Genomic DNA, 25,337 nt, shown 5'->3' on the forward strand with positions numbered 1-25,337 from the left:
GCTTACTCTTTAAAAGTTTACCTCTTTCAGGCTGAGCCTAGAGAGCAGTAGTACAATGAAAGGCATGGCAACAAATTTGCTAGGTACATGAAACACTTTTTAGAGTTGTCGGTTTTATTACCTACTATATAGGTTAGCTGGTGACAGAGGGTCACATCTTTGGCACACACAGCACATGACGCAGGACAAGCCACCACCAACCGCAGCATGATGGCTAAGAGTATGAGCCATCCACCTGAAAGGAAAGTAGACACAAGGGCACGTCATGATGGTGGCAGTTATTATCCGTGACTTCAGTATGTTCAGCTCATAGGCATTTTGATGATTTCTGCTTTTTATTGAGCACCTTAGGTTCTCACAAGGTGTCAGATAAATGAAATGGCTAGAATCCTTAATTTGTATGGAATTTAAACTGAACTGTTAAAGCATTTGACCGTACATTCAGAGATCTGACATCCAGGGCACAGCCATTAATATCGATTATTAAAACATAGTTACTTTGTAAAATACTTTACAGTATTGAGCTTTTGCACACGCATTATCTTATTTAACTCTTTTAATTCTGCAACCCAATTTGAGGCTGAGAAAACTAAAGCTCAGAGTGGTTCATAAACCATCCAAAGTCACACAGCCATTCGGTATTTAACCTCAAGTCTATCCACTCTTAGTCCAGTGTTCTCTCTGCTGTGCAGAAGCTCATCTCAGGCACTGCATTTTCTATGATTGCAACTGAGTATTCCCCACGGATCTAGATGCCACATTTAAAGAGGGAGTATGAAGAAGAACCAAGATCACAAGATCTACCTGGCTTTGATTCAGTTCTGTAATGACCATCTTAGAGAATACCATCTTAGAGAAATTATTTATTTTTTCTTATTTTTTGCCTTTTCATGTTTAAAATAGGAATAATAAATGCCTACATTAAGAGCATTGTAAGAGTTACATGAAATGCTCTAAGTGTTTAGTAAATGTTAAATTTTACCATTATTTTGTTGTTTTTTCAGCCCTCCAATGAAATATTAACACCATTTAGATTTAATGTTCAAAAAAAGGCCATTCATTTATAATGTATTCCCTGATTAATTGAAAAAAAAAACTTGAAACAAATTATAAGAACCCTCTACCCATACAATAAGATAGTTTGAGAATTAAATAAAATATAAATAAAACATAAAATTATGAATACTATCCTCCGGTCAACAAGTATTTCTTGGACACCTTCTGCAGGCCAGGCACTGCTCAAGGCCCTGGGGATTGAGGAGGGTTCAACAATGAATCCCGGCCCTCATGGGTAGATATCCTATGAAGGGACATAAACAATAAGCAAATAAAATTGAAGATTTGTATTAAGTCACCTGATGATAAGTGCTATGGAATAAATCAAGCAAGAAAGGGAGTAGATAGCATTAGCTTGGGGGTTCTAAATATGGTGGACAAGGAAAAACTCTCTGATAAAGTAGCATTTGAACAAAGACCTGGAGAAGGTGAAGGCGCTGGGCACTCCAGATGGACAGAATGGCAAATGCAAAGTCCCTGAAAGCATAGAGTGCTTGGACTGAGGAGGTCGGCATGGTGGAGTACACAAGAGGAAGAGACAGCCAGAGAATGGCAGGGGCAGGCTGCTCTTACTATTCTTACAGATGAATGCAAGGACTTTGGTTTCTCATCCAAGTAAGATAAGAGTAATTGGAGGCTTTTGTGAGTGGCATTGCCTGATCTATAGTACATTTTGAAATGATTCTTTTGGCTATTGTGTTGATTACTATACCTATGTAATATAGTTTGAAGTCAGTGAGCATGATGCCTCCAGCTTTGTTCTTCTTTCTCAAGATCACTTGGCTATTCTGTTTTGATTCCATACAAATTTTAAGATTCTTTATTCTATTTCCGTGAAAAATACCATTGGAATTTTGATAAAGATTGCACTGAATCTGTAAATTGCTTTGAGCAGTATGGACATTTAAACAATATTAATTTTTCCAATCCATAAGCATGGAATATCTTTCCATTTATTTGTGTTTTCTTCAATTTCTTTTATCAATGACTTACGGTTTTCAGTGTACAGGTCTTTCACCTCTTTGGTTAAATGTATTCCTAGGAATTTTATTCTTTATGATGTAATTGTAATTGGGATTGTTTTCTTAATTTCTCTTTCTAATAGTTTGTCATTAGTATATAGAAACACAACAAATTTTTATATATTGATTTTTGTATCTTGCAACTTTACTGAGTTTGTTTTCTAGTTCTAAGAGTTTTTTGGTGGAATCTTTAGGATTTTCCATGTATTATATTATGTCATCTGCAAATAGTGACAGTTTTACTTCTTCCTTTCCAATCTGGGTGACTTTTATTTCTTTTTCTTGCCTAATTGCTCAGGCTAGGACTTCCAATACTATGTTGAATAAAAGGGGTGAGATTGGGCGTCCTTGTCTTGTTCCTGATCTTAGAGGAAAAGCTTTTAGTTTTTCATCATTGAGTATGATGTTAGCTGTGGGTTGGCTGCCATGTTGGAAACGTACTTTTAATAGGCAAGGAACAGAAGCAGCAAAAGTTATAATACAAGGCATTATAATACAGGCAATTATAATAATACAAGCCAGACATGATGATATTTTAGACAAGGATGAGAAGTAGTCAGATTCTAAATAATTTTTTGTTAGTATGATGTAATTTCATGTAACAAATTTGAACTCAACTAAGCTATCCTGTGCAATGGAAGATGCTAGGTATACAGGAGTAAATAAACCATTGCTTACCCTCAAAGCACTTTCTAGCTAGTGATATAGACATGGAAATACATAGTTATAGAACAGGAAAGAATGAAGCAAATCTAAATAAAAGTGAAAAATTGGGGCTGGCCTGGTAGTGTAATGGTTGAGTTTGTGTGCTCCACTTCAGTGGCCCAGGGTTCACAGGTTTAGATCCCAGGCATGAAAGCCACACACCGCATGTCAAGCCATGCTGTGGTGGCGTCACACATACAAAATAGAGGAAGATTGTCACAGATGTTAGCTCAGGACTGATCTTCCTCACAAAAAAACAAAAAAGTGAAAAATTATTTTGTGGAATCACTTGGAAACTTTAAAAGGTTGTGTCTTGTGAGCTGGGCCTTGAAGAGAGCAGAGGATTTCCACGGTTAGAGAATAAGAGTTAGATAATTCCAGTCTGACGAAATAGAACAATGTCCTTGCACTGGACAAAAAATCTAATCTCAGTTCACTTTTCTTAGCCTACCTGGGCTGCTTAGAGTCTGCCCCTTGCACATGTGGTTCAGAGGTCAGCCAGAGATTTAGAAAGAGTTTATATGCAGATTCTAGGGCTCCCTGTCTCAGACTCTTCTTCCAGGATCTCCTCTTGTTTTCTAGTGTCTATGTGTGATAAGCAGATTCTAGGACGACTCCCAAGATTCTTGCCCCCTGGTGTACATGCCAAGGATAATCCCCTTCCCTTGAGTGTGAGCAGAACCTGTGAAAATAGTGAGATATTACTCCCATAATTATGTTTCCTCATTTGGCAAAAAGAAGATAATCTTGGGTTGGCCCGACCTGACCTAATCAGATCAGCCTTTTAAAAGCAAAGAATTTTTCTCCAGTTGGTCACAGAGGAAGAAGTAAGAGAAGCATGCCCTTGCTGGTCTGGGAGAAAGTAAATGGCCAGGTTGTGAACTGCATATAGGAACCATGTGGCAAGGAACTGTGGACATCCTCTAGAAGCTGAGTCAACCCCAAACAACAATTAGCAAGAAAACAGGGACCTGAGTCGTACAACCACAAGGAAATGAATTCTTCTGATAACCAGTGGGCTTGGAAGAGGCCCCTGAGGATCAGATGAGAATCACAGAGCTAGCTGACACCTTGATTTTAGTCTGATGAGACCCTAAGCAAAGGACGCAATTAATCTATACTGGACTCCTGACCCATGGAAACTGTGAGATAATAAGTAGGTGTTGTTTTAAACCAGTAAATTTGTGATGAATGTGTCACAAAACCATAGCCAATCGCTCTGGTTGCCCTGGATTCTGTCCTCTGGTTCTTCAAGCAAACAAACCTGCTGTGATTATGATTTCCAATGAAATCTGAGCTAAGTGAGGGAAGAAATGAGATGAGTGAATGACAGTGAGAAGATGGTAATGTGAACAAAAAATAAGGGAGATAGATTCGACAGATAGAGAGATGATAAAACAATATTAGCAAAAGTATGGTTTTTAAGGCTGAGTGATATATACATGGAGTTTATTGTACTATTCTCTTCTACTTTAAAGTATATTTGGAAATGTTCACAATAAAAAGCTGGGTTTTGTTAATGGTAAGATGATTTGTGTGATCAAAGATTGTTGGAGTCAGGGTTCCAGAAGAAGTAGCTAGAAAGGAAGGAGATTGAACCGAGAAAGTGATCTGATGGAAACTGAGAGGCTAGAGAGCATGGAGGGGTTGCAGGCATTGTTCATAACAGGGTCTAGGGTATGACCAAGGAGCTAAGTGACGAAGGGAGGGTGGAGGATAAGACCACTGCAGAAGAGGAGACAAAGGAACCCAGAGATCAGGCCCTTGTCATGATTATCTACTTGGATAATAAAAGCACTGAGTGGTGTTGTAGAATATGACAGTGAGCCAAATGCTAAAACCTTCAGGAGAGAGACTCAGTAGAATAGCCTTATAAGCTGGTGGTTTTTAGAAGAGAAGCCATTTGGAAATTGCAATGACAGTAACGAAGATACAGACCCCCACTCACCCCACTGCCACCTCCACCAACCTAGAGGTACAAGGAATATGGGACAGAAAACAGCTTCCATTTGAGAGGGCTCTGGGGAAAGCAGTGTCCTCAGGGGAGGGCTAGATATTAAGGAAGAAATTGTTCTACTAAGAATCTAAATTAGTTGGTTACTGCACCTGAATGTTAAATTGGGTTATCCACCTCCTGGCAGTGAAAGTTTCATAAAGGGAGAAATGATGGGTTATGTAGTCCTCCGGATATGACAAAAGGAGGCATATAATTCCTTCAGAAGAGACCAACATTTTCTAAAATCTCCAAGAATTTTTTCCATAGATCCATAGACATTTTTATATCCTTAGCAGCTAGAACAAAACTTGGAATATAATCAGAATACAGTACATGTTTGTTTAACCAAACTCATTTGACACAGAGGTTCATGAACAATATCTGTAATCACAGTTTTTGAAAATAAAAAGCTTACCATAACCCCTAAAATAGGTCATCGTCATGAGATTTCTATATATCTTAGTTTTGAATCTGAGACGTTATTTTCAAAGTTTAGCTTGAGTAGTTCTTTTCCTACAGACACATTGGACAGTATATTATAAGGCGCTGAGATAGTTAATAGTTTTTAGCATTCACTTTTATTCTTTCATTTTGAAGAGGAAAACCTGCCATTTAAAAACAGGCAAAGCTAATTAAAGCTTTTCCACTATTTCATTATCTGAATGTAGTTGCAAATTCTGACTTGAAACTCTTATCAGAGGAAAACTCAACATTCTTCCCTGAGCAGCAAATGAACATTCAATTAACGCCTCAATACAAGTGTATTTGAAATAAAAAAATATACTTTATTGTTAATCTCATTCTTTACAAATGCAAATACCCAATTTTAAAATCCAAAGAGTTGCCTCCCTTTTATTCTTTAGGAAAAAATTCTTTTCTTTATTTACAGGGAAGACCAGAATTTTCTGAAGTTGTTACCAAGTTAGAAGAGTGTCTGTGCAACATTGAGGTAAGAACTTTAGCTTCTGAAATACATCCTTAGAGAAGCCGTGACTACCCAAGGATGTTGGGGAATGTAGGTAAAATGGTGCTTGTGGAGAGAATGTAAGTGTGAGGGCCCATAACTCCCTGCATATTTTTACTCTGTTCATTAAGTTCCTAGGGTGGAGCAGAATTGACTGCATCTGCAGGAGCAAAGGCAAGTTCAGAATGAATTTGAGGCCTTCCAACAAATAGTCAGGCAGGCAAATGAACACAGGTATACCCAGCTTAAAAAATTGTTATGTAGGAATTTGAAAATATGACAAATATGTTAGAAGGTAATTATTTAAATCAATTTTTTCTATACATACACAAATCCCTGCATACGTGAAACATAAGCTAAAAGATTAAGCCATTGTTTATTTATGTTCAACAAGAAAAAGAAAAGTTATCACTAAAATTAGTGCATAAATTAATTGGGAGGCATGGCTTTTATACCACACATGTTGTATAAAGTGATATATGTTGTTAATCAGGCTAATGAAATTGTCTTCCCTTAATATCAAGGAGATGTTTGCTTTAATTTTCTCCATAATTGCCTTAATTTTCTATACACCTGGTCAGGGGATAGCATTTGAAGATAGTCAAAGGAGCTAAATTATGAGCACTAATTAAAAAATAATAATATATTCCCAAGTGCAAATGAGAGCCACAGGAAAGGAGGATGGACATTACACACATAGGCTCATGTATACATGCGTATGTGAAGGGAAGGGGCAAAAATGGGGGGAAACAGCATCAACCTGAGATTGCACAACTAAATCCCAAAGTGGAACCATTCAAAGAAACTTTTCTGTCCTTAAAAAAATTCTCAAGTAAGAGTCACTGGAACCTCGTCTGTTGGCAAAGGGTTCCAGGTCTGCAGTTGCAGCCTGCAGTGAGTGGCTCTGTCTCATGACTGTTTACTAGAACTTCTGAAAAGTAAGCCTATTCTGTAGAGGGATGTTTCAGTCTTTAGATGTAAAACTTCCTTTCTCTTCTCTTCAGTCCTGAAATATACATAGTGGAGAGAAGTAGTAGTATACTTGGTGGGGCTTCAGCAGCCCCTACCAACCAGAGCACCTGCCAGAGGCCTTGGATGCTGGCAGATGCCTTTAAGACTTGAGTTCCAAGTATCCTCTCACTTTGAACCTTTGTGTTTGACAGGGCAAATTTGCTCCCAGTCTGGGGATACATCCAATTAGATCAGAGAGCGGATTCCAGAAACAGGACGATGGTAGGATCTGCCAAACTATCTTGTCTTGTTATATTGACCAGGCCTCTTAACACAATCTCCCCTAGTGGAAAAGATTAATAACTATGGGCTACATGCAAAGAGAATTTGCTGAACTGGGTTGCACTAATTAATGGAAGAGAATCAACTTTAAGGGGCTTGACTTATGGAGTTCCATGATGCTCTATTCTCTCTACTCTTTAACTTTTTAGTCAGTGGTTTAGATCAAGGTCAAGAGGGTGCTGCTCATCACATTTGCAAATATAACAAAGTTGAGAGAGACAGCGAATATTCAAAAGCAGGATTTTAGAATATCTTGGAAGATAAAGTAATATGACATGTCTAACTAGAATAAATTTAACAGGAATAAATAGAATGTCACTCACCAGAGTCAAAGGAACAATAGTAAAAGTATTAAATGGTGGAGATATGGTTTAGGAACATCATGAATGTTGGTGCATAATAAGCTCTTGGGAGTTAGAATTTGAAGTAGCTGTCTTGCTACAGAAAAAAAGGATGTAATCATTCCTCTCCGTTCTGAGATAGCCAAACAAAATAGTACGCAGTTATGTCCTTTGAAAGGGAGAGTTAAAACTGGAAGACAAATTTTAAGGAACAGAGATCAGAATGGTGAATGAATGGAAAATCATTATGTGAGAATCAATTAGCGGAACCAGGGATGCTTGTCCCAGAGAAGGAAAAATTAGGATGAGTCCAACAGCTGTTTTTAAACATCTGAAGAACTATCATATGGCAAGGGGATTGGCCTTGTTCTCTGTGGGCAACAGATGGAAATGAAGTGCAATAATAGATTTGCTTTATTATGAGGAAGAACTTCCTAATGATGAGAGCTGTCCTAAGATAAATGAACGGATCTAGAAGCAATGAGTTCCCCATCACTGGAGGTTCCCCATCAGCCTGCATAGCTGACTTGAAAAGGATGCACAGAAGAGATTCAATCATTGACAAGTTTGAAGGCTCATTTTAACACTGAAATCACATGATTCTCAGAGCTTTACTTAGAAATGTCCTGTCTACTATGAAGAACTTAGAATTTATATATATTGTTTTTTTAAAACCAAAGTCTACTGTCTACATGTCTAATGAAATTATAATGTCAAAAGCACTAATGTTCTCGGTTTCGTTAGGTAGAATGGACAAACAGTAAGGTTGTCAAAAATTCAAGAAAACTAATCTTCTATTTTTCTTCTTCTTTTCTCATTTTCTTCCATCTTCTATTTTCCAACTATACTTAACTATTTGTAACTATTTTTAAAAATGCTTTTGCAACAACTCTATTTAGTCCTCATGCTTGCCAAACAGTAAAGCATCCTTCATTTCCTAAAACAGATGTATCCTTGGAAAAGTGTGCAAATCCACTTTATGTAAAGGGAATAATCTCATGGAAAGGGAATAATTTTAAGTTACAATTTAAAGGAACTCTGCCAGAAATCTTATCATCATAGTGAAAAATGTAGAGGATCTTTTACCCATTAAATAATAACCTTCTAAATATCTATTTTATGAATCAGATTTGAGCCTACTGTATTTTCTGGAAGATGAGCCTAAGTTTACTGGGCCAGCTTTCAGCATAGAACTGAGTCAAAAAAGTAAATTAAGCTAGCCAGTTGTTGCCATCAGAGGCCAAAAGGAAAAGCCAGAAGCAAGCTGAGAAGAATAGAAATTAAAATATGAGAAATCCTAGAATAGAAAGTTAAAATAAATGCATATTCTATGCCTTTAAGCCCTTGGATTTATTAAAGGATTGACGCTGCCTCTCCTTCATTCAGCTGATGTCTCCTGCATCGAGTAACAGCAGCGGGTCTCTCTCGCCTTCCTCTTCTTCTGATTGCCTGGCGAGCCGAGGAGGGCCTGGCCGGAGCCATGTGGCAGCTTTAAGGAGCCGTTTTGAATTGGAATACGCTCTGAATGCAAGGTCCTATGCTGCCTGCTCCCAAAGGTAAGTGTAATCTAAGCAACAGTCCCCTAGTCAAGTCAGATTCCAGAATCTCATCAAAATAGTCATCTGACTTGGTTAGTATTGACAGGGGATTTACTACCCCTGTGGCAAACTTTGAAAAAGGAGTTTTGAGCTCATTTTTCTTATAATGTTATGACCAAAAATTAGAAATTTCATTGTCTATTAGTTTAGGTTCTCCAAGTTTCAAGTAACAGCAATTAATTCTAGCTTAGGGAAGAATCATCTAGCTACAGCAACAAAAGGAATTTATTGGAAGTATTCTGGGGTTATCTTATGGAATTCAAGGAATAATTCCTTGTGTGGGAACCAAGAAACAGCTTTGAAGATCTGAGCACCAAAAGTTCAGAATTCTGAGAATTACCATATGACCAAGTAATTCCACTCCTGGATATATAACCAAAAGAATTAGAACAGGTACTCAAACAAATTCTTGTACTCAAATGTCTATAGCAGCACTATGCACAATAGCCAAAAGGTGGAAATAACCCAAATATCCATCAATGGATGAATAAACAAAATGTTGTATCCATACAATAGAATATTATTCAGCCGTGAAAAGGATTGAAGTACCAATGCATGCTACAAAGTAGATGAATCTTGAAAGCAAGCTGAATGAAAGAAGCCAGGCACAAAGGTCGCATTTTGTATAACCCTATTTATATGAATATCCAGAATAGGTGTATTACACAGTTCAGGCTACCATAACAAAAACCATGTATGGAACGGTTTAAACAACAGAAATTTATTTTCTCACAGTGGAGGCTGAAAGTCCAAGATCAGGATGCCAGCATGGTCAGGTTCTGGTGGGACTTACAGCTGGCCATCTTTTCGACTTCCAATGGCCACCTTCTCACTGGGCCCTCAAGCGGCAGAGAGAGCTTTGGCATCTTTTCATCTTTTCATAAGGGTACCAGTTGTGTCATACCAAGGTTCGCTCCTCTGACCTCATTTAACCTTAATCACTTCCTTCAAGGCCCTCTCTCCAATACAGTCACATATGGGGTTACAGCTGCAACATATGAATTTTGTGGAAGAGGGACACAACTCAGTCCATAGCAATAGGTAAATCCATAAAAACAAAAAGCAGATTGGTGCTTGCCAGGGACTGGGGGAGGGGGAAATTGGGAGTAACTGCTTAACGAGTACAAGGTTTTATTTTGGGGTGATGAAAACATTTTGGAATTAGATAGAGGTGGTAGCTGCAAAACACTGTGAATGTACTAAATGCTACTCAATTGTTCACTTTGAAAGAGTTAATTTTATGTTATGTGAACTTCACTTCAATGAAAAAAAGCCAAAAAAAAAAAAAATGTAAGCAAAGGGGAAAGTCAGAAAAGGAGAAAAAAAAAGTTCAGTGTTATTCCATAGCAAGCTCTGCCGTATACATGCCCCAGTTCCCAATAGTCTCTTTGCCTCTCAGTTTAATTGGAAGTTTCAAGGAGAGCCACATCAGTCATCTATTGCCATAATAATTCTACATAAACCTGTATGCAAACTTAAGGATATATAACCATAAGTATTTATTTCTTGCTCATGTGTCTGTGGGCTGGTTTTAGGTGGGCTTCACTCTGATCTGCAGGTTGTACCCAGGTCAGCTCCGTGTCTCTCCCACTCCTTGGACCGGCAGCTACTTAAGGCATGTTCTTCTCATGAGCAAAGGTTAGGAACTCAATAGGATAAGCCCAACTTCGCATGCACATTTAAAGCTTTTGCTCAAGTTGCATCCTCTGACATCCCATGGGCAAGTCACATAGCTGAGTCCAACATCAATAGGGAGAGAAACTATACTCAACCTCCAGTGGGAGGAACTGCAAAGTCACGTGCCAAAGAACGTAGACACAAAAAGCATGATGAATTAGGAGTAAATGCAGTCTGCCATAAGAGAGACTGACTGGCCTTTTTTGGATCAAATGGACACTTCCGGTCTAAGCAAATGTGGTTGGAATGGAGGTGGGGTCATGTTTCATTAATATAAACATGTCTGCTGGGGGCCCTGTTCTGGATGGGGAGCAGAAAAGGCAGTCATGTGTATGAACTGGATGGATACTCTAGGAAGTGCGTGCTCCAACCCACGGAAAATCAGAAAAGACTGGCTTGAAATCTCTGTCCTTCCACATGAGCTCACGAGCATTTGCACGTGAGTCGTTACATATGTGCACTCACACACACACATATACGCACACACATTCACACTCCATCATCAGAGTAAAAATTTTTATCTTGAAGGTGGGGAAAGATTATCCGGAGTTAGCAAGGCTCTTATCCCACCTACAAATTGCTACGGTTGCCTTTTTAGCCATAGGTACTATATTCCTGGTCTGACAAAAGAGTTGCAGCTGCAGCTATGAATAGATGGGAGTCTGAATCATGAAGATTTTAGTCTACAGAATGTCATGATCTTAAGTATCAGCGGATTTGATTGATAACCAGGCCAACTGGACACAATTCTTTATTGGCTTCCAGTCTCTCACATAATTTCTTAAGCGGTTCATAGGCCAAGATTAGATTAGGTTCGGTCACAGCGTCATCTTCTAGTTCCATCTGTTCTTCTCATTCTCTGCTTGTGATTTTAAAATTAATTCTCTGAGCAGTCAGATTTTGATATTTCCAAAGCACAGTCACCTGAGGTTTGTGCACTTGAGGCAGAGGTTAGGAGGATGAGTTGCGGAGTCAGATCTGACATTCAATCTCGACTTTGCCATTTACCAGCTCAATGACTTTGGGCAAGTTACCGAGGTTTTATATGTAAAACACAGATAATAATACCAGCTCTTAGAATTGTTATTTAGAGAGACAGTATTGTCACAGGAGTGAGTGAGTGATTAAAAGATGCCAGCAGACCCAAGCAAAGGACACAAGTTCCTATAATGTAGATAAGTCACTCAACTTACAATACATAGACAGCTACACAGCATGGGAGGGAGAGCAGCGCTCCCAACTGGGTGAGCTGGGGGTAGAGGGAACGTAGAGAGGTACACCACCGCTCATGCAACTGCCAGAATGGAGTGAAAAAAAAATCAGAATTTTTGAGATTCTCCCTTTGATATTCTCACAAGGATTTTTATACCCTCCGGGCCCTTCACAAGTGTTACGGAACTCTGATAAGTGTTTGTCTGTGTACTTGGTTCAAATCTCTCTTAACAACCTAACACACCCTGAGTATTTGCTGTGAGAGGGCTTTGAAGTTCAGTTTGTGAGTTTTCCCATCCCTCTGGTGAGCTCAATCTTTGGACTGCTTGAAACCAACTCCAGAAATAGGTAAACCATTTAGCTAAGCTGTAAGGTACACCAAGATAGGAATCATGTCTGTTTTATTTATAACTGTATCCCTGGTATCTAGCGGTATAATTGGCATAAAGTCACTATGTAATAAATATTTGTTTTGTGAAGAATTGGATAAATTGGCTCAATAAATCTTAATTATTATTAATTTGGAGCATAATCAGTGAACGAGCTTCAACTATTTTCTCTATTCTTTCCATTTAAATTGCTATCACTATCGAGAATACACTGCATGCTGCACACTATCTTAGACACTGAATAGTCATCTAAGTAAGCCTCAGGAAGTAGATATGCCAATTTTTATAGATGAGGAAACTGAGGCTCAGACAGGGTAAGTAGCTTTCTAGGTTTATGGAGGCAGAGCTCGACTTCTCACCCAGCACTCCCCCATGCTTTCTGAATTTCTCTGGCACAAGAGGTGGCACTTTTCAGAAGCTTCATATGTTTTGCCAATACTTGTATCTGTTGGACTTCTTCCAGCTTCTTCTGGAAGTTGGTCAGGGAAAGAATTCAGCTCCTCCTCCCAAGCCTGCCTATTCAGCTTGTGTATATAGAAGACTGAGCAAGTGAGACCAGAGATCAATAGGTTTTTAAAGTCAAAGAGCCAGACGACACAGGAACTGATGGGCTAACTCTGGGAGGGCCAGTTTGACAGCCTGGAAGACAGTGGCTCTCAACTTTGGCTGCAAGTTAAAATAATCACCTGGGGAGCTTTTACAAATACCAATGCCCAGGACCATTTAAACCAAAATCTGCAGGAGTGGCACCCACACGTCAGAAGCTTTCAAAGTTTCCCAGGTGGTTCCAATATACATCCAAGTCCGAGAAGCGTGCTAGACCAGAGTGCTACAGTGCTAAGCTGCCAGTCACTCTGTGGGAAGGGGATGCAACTGATGGGATAAACAGAAGAGAAAAGCGAGAGCAGAGGTTCGTGAAACAGCAGCTGTGACCGAAGGAGATCATTTTGAAGGTCGATTACTTGTATGGTCTCTCCCAAAAGTCCTTGTAATGTACTAGTAACCTCTGATCTAAGAGGCATTCTAACTCACTCGTTGAAATCACACAAGGCATAATTTTTAGCCTGGCTTCATGCCTGTGAATAAAAGGGTACAAGATTTGGCCTACAGTCCTACCTAATGAATGTTTCCAATTCTGGGCCTCAGAGCCCTCAACAATGTCTTTAAAATAGTGCGTTTATTTTTCAGTTTTTGGTTCTGGAGTTTACAGTCCGTAGTTTTGTAATGCTTGATTTGATGGAGGTTTTGGTTGCTGTTTGTTTGCATATTTGTTTTTAATGATTATTACTTTCCTTCATAAATTAAATGTCAAGATGGGAAATTGTGTCAGATATTTTCTCCATAAGTAATAGAAGTGCACTAATTTCTATTAAAACTACAAATTGCTGAAATCTGAGATTGAGGAAGGCGTTCCTGAAGTTCTGCCTCTTTTAAAATATTTTATGTCTCTAGATATATTTGGAAAACTAAGCATGTGGCACTTGCTCCTCCCACAGGGTATGAAATCTGCCATCTTGTACATGGATTACATCATGTAAATTTAGAAATGGCAAAGTGATGCACAACCTTTCAGATCCGAAAACCAATTAGTGTTTGTGTGGGGCTGGGCTCTGAGAATAGAAAGCTGTGACCTAGTTAGCTGTCCAGAAGAGAATCAGAGATCCAGAGATCAGAACTGTAAAACGGATACATTGGAATTAATTTTTCACATTACAAAAGGGTGCATCAAAGGGTTCCTTTAAATAGAAAGCTTGCCTAGTGTACTTAGAATGCAATTCAACTATAAAAGTTGAATATAAGTTATAAAATTTTAATTTACACATAGTTTTTCTGCAATGAAGCAATTGTGTAAGATGATAGCACTACGAAACTGATGTTGCTGGGAGGAATGAGAAAAAGAGAGCGCTGAGGGGACTGTGTCCATTTGCTGCTGTGGAACAGAGTAACAGGAGTGGTGTCTCCTCCTTATCACCAAAAGTCAAATACTGCCCTTTTTAAACTACCACCTCTCCTCATGCTTGTTTGGCACTAAAACTTCCCTCAGGCTCCTTAAATGTTCTCTTTTCTTCCAATTCTTTCTTCATCTCCATTTTATTTCTTTTGCCAGCTCACCACAGTTTCAACAGTGAGCTCATGACCACCTCAAACTCCTCCCACCCTGCTTCTCTCTTCCTCATGAGTTTACTTGTGATTTCATGCAATCCATGGCTCCAGCTCTCTCTCACACGCACGCACTATACACACACACACACTCACACACAGAGTTAACCTCAGTTCATGTGTCCAACCTTGACACCACGCTGCTTTCTTTGTAAAGTCTTTAACTTCTCTCCCATTCCAGCTTCCTTATGCCCTAATCCACTTAACCGTCTACTGCCAGGAGAATTTTCCTTCTGTAGAACTCCAATTACATCATTCACTCTACTTTTAAACCACCAATAATTCTCCATTGCCTCTAAAATGAAATGAAATTATGTCATTCTGGAATCCCAAATGATCAATGATACACATTTCCAGTTTTAACTCCCACTGAACATGACACATTCCAGTGGTTCCAGACAGAATAATACTGTCACTCTTTCTCTTCTCAATTGCATCCTGGGGTTTTTGGAACTGTGTGAGGCATTTTTTGGTAGACACAGTGACTAGGGAGGTGCTACTGATGTTTAGTGGGCTGGGGCCAGAATGTTGAAGTTCCTACAGTGTTTGGGAGAATCCTACATAATAAAGAATTATCCTGCACAAAACAGTGATGGAATCGCTGGTGACACACACTAAAGAAAAACCAGAAGTTCTGCTGGTTCGTGTGCACACCCTGTGTTTACTGTACTGTTGACCTGTCCCTGTATCCCAACTGTTTTTAACTTTGACACCCCCCCAATCTTGTTAAAATATTAATCAGCCCCCTGTAATATCTCAATCAGCTTAATCACTATGTCCCGAGAGAGCTTTTTCTGGGGCTACCCCATGCCCACCCATGCCTTAAGAAAGGCCGTAGTATTTTGTGCTACTTTATGCACTTACGTTATCTTGTCTTATGTTATAATTATTTAATCTTTATTCCCCATTAACTCACAAGTAGTTTAAGAACAGAAATTGTCTTTTCTTTTGTTTTTATTCAGGTGCCTACAATATCTCGTTTATAATTTAACCGTATGTGGTGAATATTAAATACTTTTATTTGTAATAAATTAGGGGAAAATTGGTTGGGCTATGGATGCCATGCTTTGCATTTCTGCATTTAAGTGAGTAAAACTCTGGCACTTCAAGTTTTGACCCCTCCATTCCTGTCAAGTTCAAGTCTACTCTTATCCAAAAATAGTGAACCACGTGATAATTCAAACATTTTTCCCCCTCACTCCCTCACCATTAGGGCATTAAATATCCACTTATTTCTTTTTAACAAACAAAAGATAGAATGTAGGTACCTGAAATGCGTGAGGAGAGAAGTGACTGACGCATTCATTCCCAATCTGTTTGAAAAAGGAGAGATTGCTTTGTGTTGAAGTGGTTAAGAAAGGTTTCAGGGCCGGTCTGGTGGTGCAGCAGTTAAGTGTGCACGTTCTGCTTCAGCGGCCTGGCGTTCGCCGGTTCGGATCCTGGGTGCGGACATGGCACCGCATGGCAAGCCATGCTGTGGTAGGCGTCCCACATATAAAGTAGAGGAAGATGGGCACAGGTGTTAGCTGAGGGCCAGGCTTCCTCAGAAAAAAGAGGAGGATTGGCGGCAGATGTTAGCTTAGGGCTAATCTTCCTCAAAAGAAAGAAAGGTTTCACTGAAGAGGCAGATGATGAAGACGTAGTCCAGGTATAAAGAGAAAAGGATGAACAAACATGAAAGAATGATCATGAACTTTCTTTTCCTTCCTTCCTAAAAAGAATAGGCATCCCTTTCTTGACTGATCTGTAATACCAGTTCTTTCAAATATCAGAGATCTACATTTAGATAGGTGTGTTTTCAGTTTTGCTATTCTGTTCCATTGGGATATTTATTTATCCCTGTGTCAGTAGTACACAATTTTAATTATAGTAGCACTATTAAATGTCTCAATATCTGGTAGGGCATGTCTCATTTTGGCTATTCTTGATTGTTCTTTGCTTTTTACTCTTCCATTTAAATTTTATAATCAGCTTGCATTTTCCACATACAAAAAGTAGGATTTTGATTATAGATTTTTTTTGTTTTGAGGAAGATTAGCCCTGAGCTAACTACTGCCAGTCCTCCTCTTTTTCTGAGGAAGCCTGGCCATGAGCTAACATCCATGCCCATCTTCCTCTACTTTATGCGTGAGACGCCTACCACAGCACGGCGTGCCGAGCAATGCCGTGTCTGCACCTGGGATCCGAACCAGTAAACCCCGGGCTGCCAAGAAGCAGAACGTGCGTATTTAACCACTGCGCCACCGGGCTGGCCCCTGCTTATAGATATTTTAGACCTATAATGAATATCGGAAGATCTGATATCTTTATGATATTGTTTCCCTTCCCATGAACATAGTGCATTTTTGCATTTATTTAGATGTTCTTTAATATCTCTTAGTTAGACTTTAGAGTAGTCTCTGTGAGATTCTTATACACCTTTTGTCATATTGATTGTTACATTCATTGTGATTGCTGAAATAATTTGCATTCATTTCTACCATATTATTTTATTCTCTTGATTTTTTTTACCCCTCTCACCCTATCCTTTTTTTTTGTTTTCCTTGGTATTATTTGAATATGCACTCTGTTTTCTATTCTTTAGTGGGTATCCTAAAAACTTTAGCACATTATTTAACTTAACAAATTCTATACTTAATATATTTGTCCTACTCCCAAACAAAAGAGAGATTTTAGAGCATTTTAGTTGCAAATTATTCCTTCCTGAAATCTATATTTCTGTCCATTATTTTAGTTTCATCATGATTTTTTTAATTTGACAGCCTAGATATTATTTTATTATTTTATACAGCTATGGTTTATTTAGACTTACCCATATTAACTGTTTCATTGTTAATTATGCTTACATTTCACACTTTCCTCCTAGATCATTCTCCTTTTCCTCAAGTAGCGGAACATACGAACTTAACTGCTGCGCCACCAGGCCGGCCCCTCAGGTGCATCTTTAAAAATTACTTTAACATGACTCTGTTAGAGAACTAAGCATCTGAAAACATCTTAATTTTCCCTCTTTCTTAAAAGATATTTTAGTGGATATGGGATTTGAGGTGTTTACTTTTCCCCTGCACCTTCAAGATGCATTCCACGTGTTTCTGACTTTCCTTGTTGCTGGTAAAATTTCATCTGTGAATCTAATTATCATTACTTTTATTTTCAATCTGCCTTTTCTAACTGCTGTTAGAGCTTCTCTTTGTCTTTGGTACATTACAATTTAAATATGTCGTGTGAAGTTATGGATTTAATTTATCTATCTTGCTTTGGATTCGTTGGGTGTCCAGAATCAGAGGGTTGGCATCACTCATACATTCTGGATAATTCTCAGCCACTATCTCTTTTAATATTTCTTTACCACATCTTCTTTATTCTCTCTTTCTGGAACTCTAGAAGTATTTTAGATCTTCTCACACTATTTTTCACGTTTGCATATTTCTCAATCTATTTTTTTAAATATTTCCTGCTCTTTACTTTCTCTATGCTACTTTCTGGTAATTTCTTCAAATCTATCTTCCAGTTCACATATTCTTTCAGTAACTAGATCTAATATATTGTTCTGTTCACTGCATTTCTATTTCAACTCATCTCTAATTTCTATTCCATTTCTAAAAGTTGTGGTTTTTTGCAATTAGACTGGACAGTTTTGGAAATCTCTTGTTCCTTCCACATACTTTTAATTGATTCTTTTCTTTCTTCAAACATATTTATTTTATATTCTATATCTGAATATCCAATATTTCTAATCTCTGCAGTCTTTGTAGATCTAACTGTGTAGTTTGTTGTTTCTGCTAATTCTTGCACCTGGTTTCATCATGTATTTAGAAATTTTTGTTCCTATTGTGAGATCTTGTTCCTTGGAACTTTATCTCTGCCAATTCTTTGGCCCTTATTTGGTGTAAGTTACTTCACAGATGGTTTGCTTTGGCTCTTGCTGATCATCTAGGAACACTAACCCCACAGGACCACTTTAAAACTTCAACTTGGAGTTTTTCATAAAACTCATGTAGTAATATTTTTGTTTTTAAAACTTATATGTGTGTGGCCTTGTGTATGGACTTCTCAGGGCAAATATTTCATTTTCTCATTTTCTCACTTTACCTGGAGCCAAGGATAAAATAGGGCACTTATCCACTGGATCTCCCTATATAGAGTGGATTTTATTTTTGCTGGTTCACCCTGGGGTTATCTTTTAGGATTTTGGCTTTATACCAGTGTTTCTTATCTGACCTCCCACCTTGCTTGGGCCACGCTGGGTTTCCCCCAGCTGGTCCAGTAAAGTTCAAACTTTAGACCAACAAGAATCAGTATGAGAGCTTCTTCATAGCACTTACATCCACCTGTAATTATAGTTTTAGCCAATCATTTACTTTTTCATTATTATCTCTACTAAATTTTAAGCCTCATGCGAACATAAACTTCTCTCCTTTTTGATGCTGTATCTCCAATGTTTAGAACAATGTCTGGCACATGGTAGGTGCTAAATACCTATTTGTGGAATGAATGAATGATCATGACAGGTCCTCACAAATATTATGCCATTTAATCCTCATAACCGTCTTGTAAAGTAGGCCTCATGGTTTCCATTTTTCATGTAAATCAAATCGAAACCCAAATGATTTAAGTAATTTGTATGAAACTATGTAGTGGGAAAATGGTAGTTAATGGTTGAATCTGGGCCTGTCTGGTAGTGTTTCCATTATACCATGCTGTTTCTGGAGACTATGATTTACCAGCATGTTTGAACCATCTTTAAGAAGCAGAAACGTCTAACCTCTGGTCTGCACTTTGAGGAGAATCAGTAGGGAGCTGTCCACAGTGCTGAACCACTTCCCTCTGAAGCTCTGCCAGATCCAATGGGACATAGTGCACTCTCAGTCTATAGCAAATATAAAGTTCGATTGCAGGGAAATTTTCCTTTCTCATTCTGACTACCTCTGAAACTAGCCACTTTACCTCAGCTTAGGCCTGCTCATAACAGATCTTTGTAATCAGCTGCCTGCACTAATATAGACCTAACCTCAACACAGCAAACTCCACATCTCCTGCCTCATTCACCAGCATGCTGTGGCCTAACCCTGCCCCCTTATCTTCTTTAATGGATGTCTCTGGAAGCCAGCCTAACTTCGTGGCCACATTTCTGAAGCAGCAAAAACCCAATCAGAACATATAAAACGACAAACTCTTTCCCTCTAGACATTTGGGGACCAATTTTGAGGATAATTCTACTTTAGTATGATTTCTTTATTGAATTAAGTACACTGTAAAACTAGGCTTATTTTTAATTTCCTCATTAAATATATTCTCCACTACAGTAATCAATTGCATTCACTGTATTTTTTAAGAGAATCCTTTTGCTGCCATTTTGAGGCAACAAAAAGCCTGACGATCTAATGATGAGGATTTCATGAGTTTTTCAATCTCAACAAGACTGCCCTTTCTCACTCATAAACACAGTGAATGCCTAGACTCTCTTAGCTGATTCTACATAGAAATAATTTTAAGATTTATAAAATTAAGGAAACAATAAAAATATATCATCTTTGGATTTCTGAACTGTTTCTTACTTATTAAAGATTATTGATTTAAAATATGACATCTGTGGAATTTACAAAAGACCTCAATGCATTTCAGAGCATCACATTGGTATCTAACTCTCACTTCAGTGCTGTCGTCTGAGCTTGTACAAAGAGAGGCCTTACTGACTCACTTGGCTTAAGTTCTGCGGGCTTTGCTCACATTGTTTGTATAATGAGGAGAGTAAGATGTTGTTTGCCTAATCTAGAGACAAGACAGCTGCTTTTCTCAGGATAGTTATCACCTCTGGGATGTATAATTTTTGTGACACTCACTTGCTGAAGGTCAGTTATCAAGCTCATTAAGGGTCTGCACTGGAAAAACATAAAAGCCAAAGGAGTGTAGCTAGAATCTAAGCCAGTGCCAGGATGCCTGTCAGTTGCCTTTTATCTCTTTCTTTTTAAGCTCAGATCTTCTTGAGGTGCCCATAAATTTTTCTAATTAACAAAAGCAGAAAATTTCTTAATGTGATGGAGTATGGAGTTGAGAGAGAAAATATAGAGCTATTCACATTGATTTGAGGGTGTGAAAGAACTTGGTATACCTCCTAATCATGTCCCTGAATGTCATCTAATAAGGAGGGAGAATTAAAGGAAGTGGAGAGGGGTCTTGCAGGAAGTTAACACTGTTTCCATGAAGGTCCAAAAAGTAAGCATAGCCATCTATTTGTATTTACATAAAACCTCTTCACCACAGCCCTAGGTGCCATGCCCAGAAAGCACTGTGGTGAAATAAGCCAACAGTTCCCATATGCACTCATACACACAAAAAGTGGACGGAAGACTATGCACTGATTGCTAGAGCCCTCTGCATTTCATGCTACTGTTATGCTACAAATCATCAGAATTGGAAATAGTCTGTGCTGAAATGCGATAGGGCTCTCCGTTAAGAACTCCCTTTCAGCTCATGTGGACTTAGCTCTCTAGCACCACCTAGCAATCAGCTGGCAAACGGCGAGTGGGGCTTGCTGCCTTTCTGCCCGCTGTACCAAGGAGAGAGGCTTTGCGATTTCACGTGGAACAAAGGCTGTCAGCCTGAGAGTTAGGAGCATGTAAAAAATGTCAATTTTTTCCTTCCATTCCTTGACTTTCAAAACCACCCTTAGTTTGAAACAGCCTTTCTCCATGAAAAATGTAAAAGAAAGAACATCAAACCAAATATTCTGTTCAGAGGAGGAAGTGATGAAAAATGGGAAATTAATAACAGTGGAGATATGAGAAGAGCCCTACGTGTGTAAAATTGGCACCTTCTTTATGAGCTGTGAGGACCTGAATTTATTGTCAACCATAAAAGATTTGCATGGAAAGAGTGAGCAAGGCTACAGCATATGCACTTGAGAGAATGAGACGCAGCCTTTGCCGTGGCCATTCTGATGCTGTAACGTAGTGTTCTCCATCCTTCAGCGTGCTTGTTAGCAACCTGAAACGGGCTCCCTCATAACCCAAAGGGCGAGCCAGAGTGCATTTCCCTCTTCAAGTGTTTTGTGATACTAATTAACTAATCCCAGCCACAGGAAGGGAACCTACAAAGATTCGCCAGAGGCAAACGGCTAAATAAACGGTGACAGATTTCTCCGTTTTCAATTAGAAGAAATGACATATTGGGACAATGAATAGCCTGATGTTCTAATGATGAGAGTTTTATGAGTTTTTCATTCCTGGAAATGAAGAGAAACCCTGGCCTTTTCTCCATTCATAACCAAAAGAGGGCCGAGACCCACTCGGGTACATCAAAGCACACACATCCTGCCTTTGGCGGTGACGTTTGTGGACAATTGAAAGTAAGACTGGTCCCAAAATGCTGTTTTTGAGACTTCTTTTGCTCTGCTGAAATGTCTGACAGGACACAGCACAGGGACCAAAGAGAACAACTGGCCTCATTAAATCTGTACAGCCAGCGCCCTGCGCCTTCAACACCTGACTCCAGCTCGGCCCCGCCCTGCTCTCTCCTGACTCCAGTGTTTGCGCTACGAAGCTGTTGCTAGCATGGCAACTGTTGCTATGTTTGCAGTAATAAGAAGTGGGTGATGCTGGTGTCTCTGTAATGATTCAGATACAAGAGCAATGATTTCTAAATGGATTTCTGAAGCAGCTCTTGCAATGGCACTGCACAGTTTAACAGGTTTAATTCCTTATAGATTTCTTTTCTTCTTTCACCTTTAGCACCTTCCAATTTAGTCCAGTTGAGACTAAATCTAACCCTCAAATAATGCAAAAAGTGACAACATCCTTCCCTTAGCTTGCTGGTATTTGAAACAGGAAGTTTCTTGTTAAAGGAGATATTTCACAAGTCATTGTTTCTTATTATCACCTTGGAAACTATGAGATTGAGTTTTTCTTCATATTTAAGTAAGCAGCTAAGACAGCCTGACAAAATCGTGGACCCAGGAAAAAAAATAATTCCGATATTAACTAAAGTGGAATGAAAAACATCCACCCTTAATATTTGTGATATTAGCTGAGCATTTTCTATTAATGAGTAGATGTTTTAAAGGTCTCTATTGCAAAGAAGTACAAAAAAATCACTAGTGGACATATGTTTACCTTCCTGAATCCTCTTCCAAAGAGACAGCAAAAAGAAAAAAATGAAATCCTCTTTTTTTGGCCTTAATCAGGCACCTGTTTGCCAGCCAGTGTTAACTCTTCTACTATGTGTCACTGGGTGCTAGCACAGTCCAGGCCCTAGGGGAGATATGATTGAGATAAGGGCGTGTGCACTGATGGCAAAGTTAACCTGGCCAAAAAAAGGAAAAGAGAAGACACATTCTGAGTTTTGATCACCTCTGTGTTCCAGAAGACACTATTTTGCTTTTTTTGTACACTAGTCATATCGCTGACTTATCACAACCTTTCCACAAGGTAGGAGTTACTTATCATTATTCTACAAATGAGAAAACTGGAGCACAGAAAGGATAAATGACCTGCCCAAGACTTTGCAACTAGTAAGCAGCAGGGCCAAGAATGAGCCCAGAGCAGCGCGACTCCAAAGCCCATGATCTCTGCACTGCTTGCTGAGCTGCTATTGTGGTGCGTGCGAGACAGAGTTGCTCTCATACTGATCAGCTGTGTGGCATAGGCAAGTCCCCTCCTGCCCTGGGTTCCATGATTCTCCTCTATTCTGAGGCATGTGAACTGGATCCTTGTTACTCAAGGTGTGGCCCATGGACCAGCAGCTGAGCATCACCTAGGAGCTTGTTAGAAATTCAGACACCCAGGCCCCCCACAGACCGACTAAATCACAATCTGCATTTTAACAAGATTTTAACAAGTGACTTGTGAATGTACATTAAAATTTTAGAAGCGTAGGACTTGTCAGTCTCTGTTGACCCTTCTAGCTCTAGTATATTTAGAATGTTGTCCCCCTTATCTCTGTATTCCTAGGTCCTGCTCCTCCTCCAAGCTTGCATCACTTCTTCAAACACACATTCCTAATCCCATCCTTACACTTGATGGAAAGATTTTTTTCTCTCTTCTAAGGAAAGTTTCACTTACCTTAATTCACTTTCCACCTTCTACTTAGATCATGACTGTGTTGTGTAAGTTCCTTGATGGGGAAGACCCATCCATGTGAAATAATTTTGTACCTGTAATATCAACTGGCATAGTATGTTGCACTAAAGAAAATATGTTGACAGAAATGTTGAATAAATCATTATCTTAATCTAGTTACTGTATCTATAGTGCTCTGATTGCAAGATCCCCATATTGTCTATTATGAATATTTCAAGGCAGACACACCCTAACAGTTCTTTTAATATGGGTCCAAAGAAGCTTGCAAATAGCACGCATAAGAGGTTTTCAAACTTTCTCATTCCACCTTTTTAGCACACAAATAAATGAAAGATTCAATTAAGACCAAGCTCAACCCCAAAATCTCCTCTTCTAGGAAGTCTCCCTGGATGCCCACAACTGGTTAAATACCTGTCATGTTTATCGCCGTCTTATTCTGTGCATATCCCATCAGAACATGGATACCATTTTATAATCATTTCAACTACCCCCCTGGACTCAGACACACAGACACATTGCACACTCCCTTGAGGTCAGAAACTGTGTCTTTCATCTTTACCTTCCTAATATGTATCACAACGCTTGGCACATAGTAAGTGGCAGGCATGTGTATCTCAAATGAATGAATGAATGGCTCAATCAATACAAATCTTTTGACTCCAAAGTCTCTTTTTTGCTCCACATTAGGGTTCATTGACACCGAGAAAATGGAGAAGCATGTGGTGAGATTTAAGAAGTACTTGTTTCAGCCATGTTGGCATTCTCTACTAATATGGCACTTTAATTTAGTGTCACATGAGTAGTCATCCAGGCATGTGAGCCCTGAGACTTAGGAACTTGAGTACCTTTTGGACACCTGAGGTTAAAAATTGAAGCAGTGTTTGTTTTTCTCCTCCCTCGGTCAGTCGGTCATCCATACATTCAAACATTTACAGAGTGCCTACATTGTGCCAGGAGTTCGCCAGGGATTGGAGATGGTAAGAAAGGTGCATAGTATGGTCTTCCCTCCTTTTAAATAGACGAGGATGGAAAATAGACCCCAAATGTATTTATAATACAATATGATATTATATTGGGCACGTGACTCTTGGGTCATGTAAACAAAGAAGGCAGTATTAATGAGAGTGGAGAGAGACAGACCAGTGGCCTTGAAGTATGTCCAGTAGGTCACTCATTTTTCTGTCTCTGGAAAGGACAGTGAAATTGGAAAGGGAGAAGAACACTAGCTGTGGATTGCCAGGCAATGAATCCCTACTGAGGAGGAGAGACGCTGAAAACATAGAACGGAAGATAAGGAAAGCTGTGGGGCACAGGCTCATTAGCAGCACAGGGTGTAAATTTAAACAAGGTTTATGAGAGGAAGTTATAAACAGAGAAGTATCCAAGTGTACACAATCCCCTGAGCTCACGTTATCCCTCAGAATGGCCCACTCCATAGAAGGATCCTCTGCTTTTACTCTCTATATTTTTAAAAGGAAAATGAAACAGGGAAGAGCTGGATGACTATTTAATGGTGACACTTCTCTGCCAGGCAGAGAAATGGCCTTGTTAGAAAGGGGCAGTCTCTGGAGCTGACCTCTGATATCTTGGACCTACAGAGCCAGTCCTTTCCTACGCTTCTGACAGGAGAAAGACACAAGCCTTCAGGGCATATCAGGTTTGTCTCTCCTCCAGATGGTGTCAGGATAAGGAATAGGAAGTGGGAAGGGAGAGAGATCAAGTTCTTCCTTGCCTACTCAATATATCATTAGTCACCTAATACCTAATTAGTTAGCTTTCAGCTAACACTAATGTATCAGGTAGGAGAGCCTTCAGCTGATAGTAACAGAAAATTCAATAATTGTTGT

At 39.1% G+C, this 25,337-nt stretch overlaps 1 protein-coding gene across 4 annotated transcripts in view; it reads left to right on the forward strand.

The window, feature by feature from the left end:
- The window catches only part of TNNI3K (TNNI3 interacting kinase), a 298,830-nt gene that overhangs the window by 241,503 nt on the left and 31,990 nt on the right, over nucleotides 1-25,337 (forward strand). For 3 of the 4 annotated variants that reach the window (XM_046645714.1, XM_046645712.1, XM_046645711.1), the window contains 2 exons: nucleotides 5,669-5,728; nucleotides 8,764-8,933. In XM_046645714.1, the coding sequence (XP_046501670.1) occupies nucleotides 5,669-5,728; nucleotides 8,764-8,933 (230 nt within the window). The remainder of the gene's footprint in view (nucleotides 1-5,668; nucleotides 5,729-8,763; nucleotides 8,934-25,337) is intronic. The other variant, XM_046645713.1, reaches the window with a different exon arrangement.

Source organism: Equus quagga, chromosome 18 (genome assembly GCF_021613505.1).
Source record: "Equus quagga isolate Etosha38 chromosome 18, UCLA_HA_Equagga_1.0, whole genome shotgun sequence".
NCBI lineage: Eukaryota > Metazoa > Chordata > Mammalia > Perissodactyla > Equidae > Equus > Equus quagga.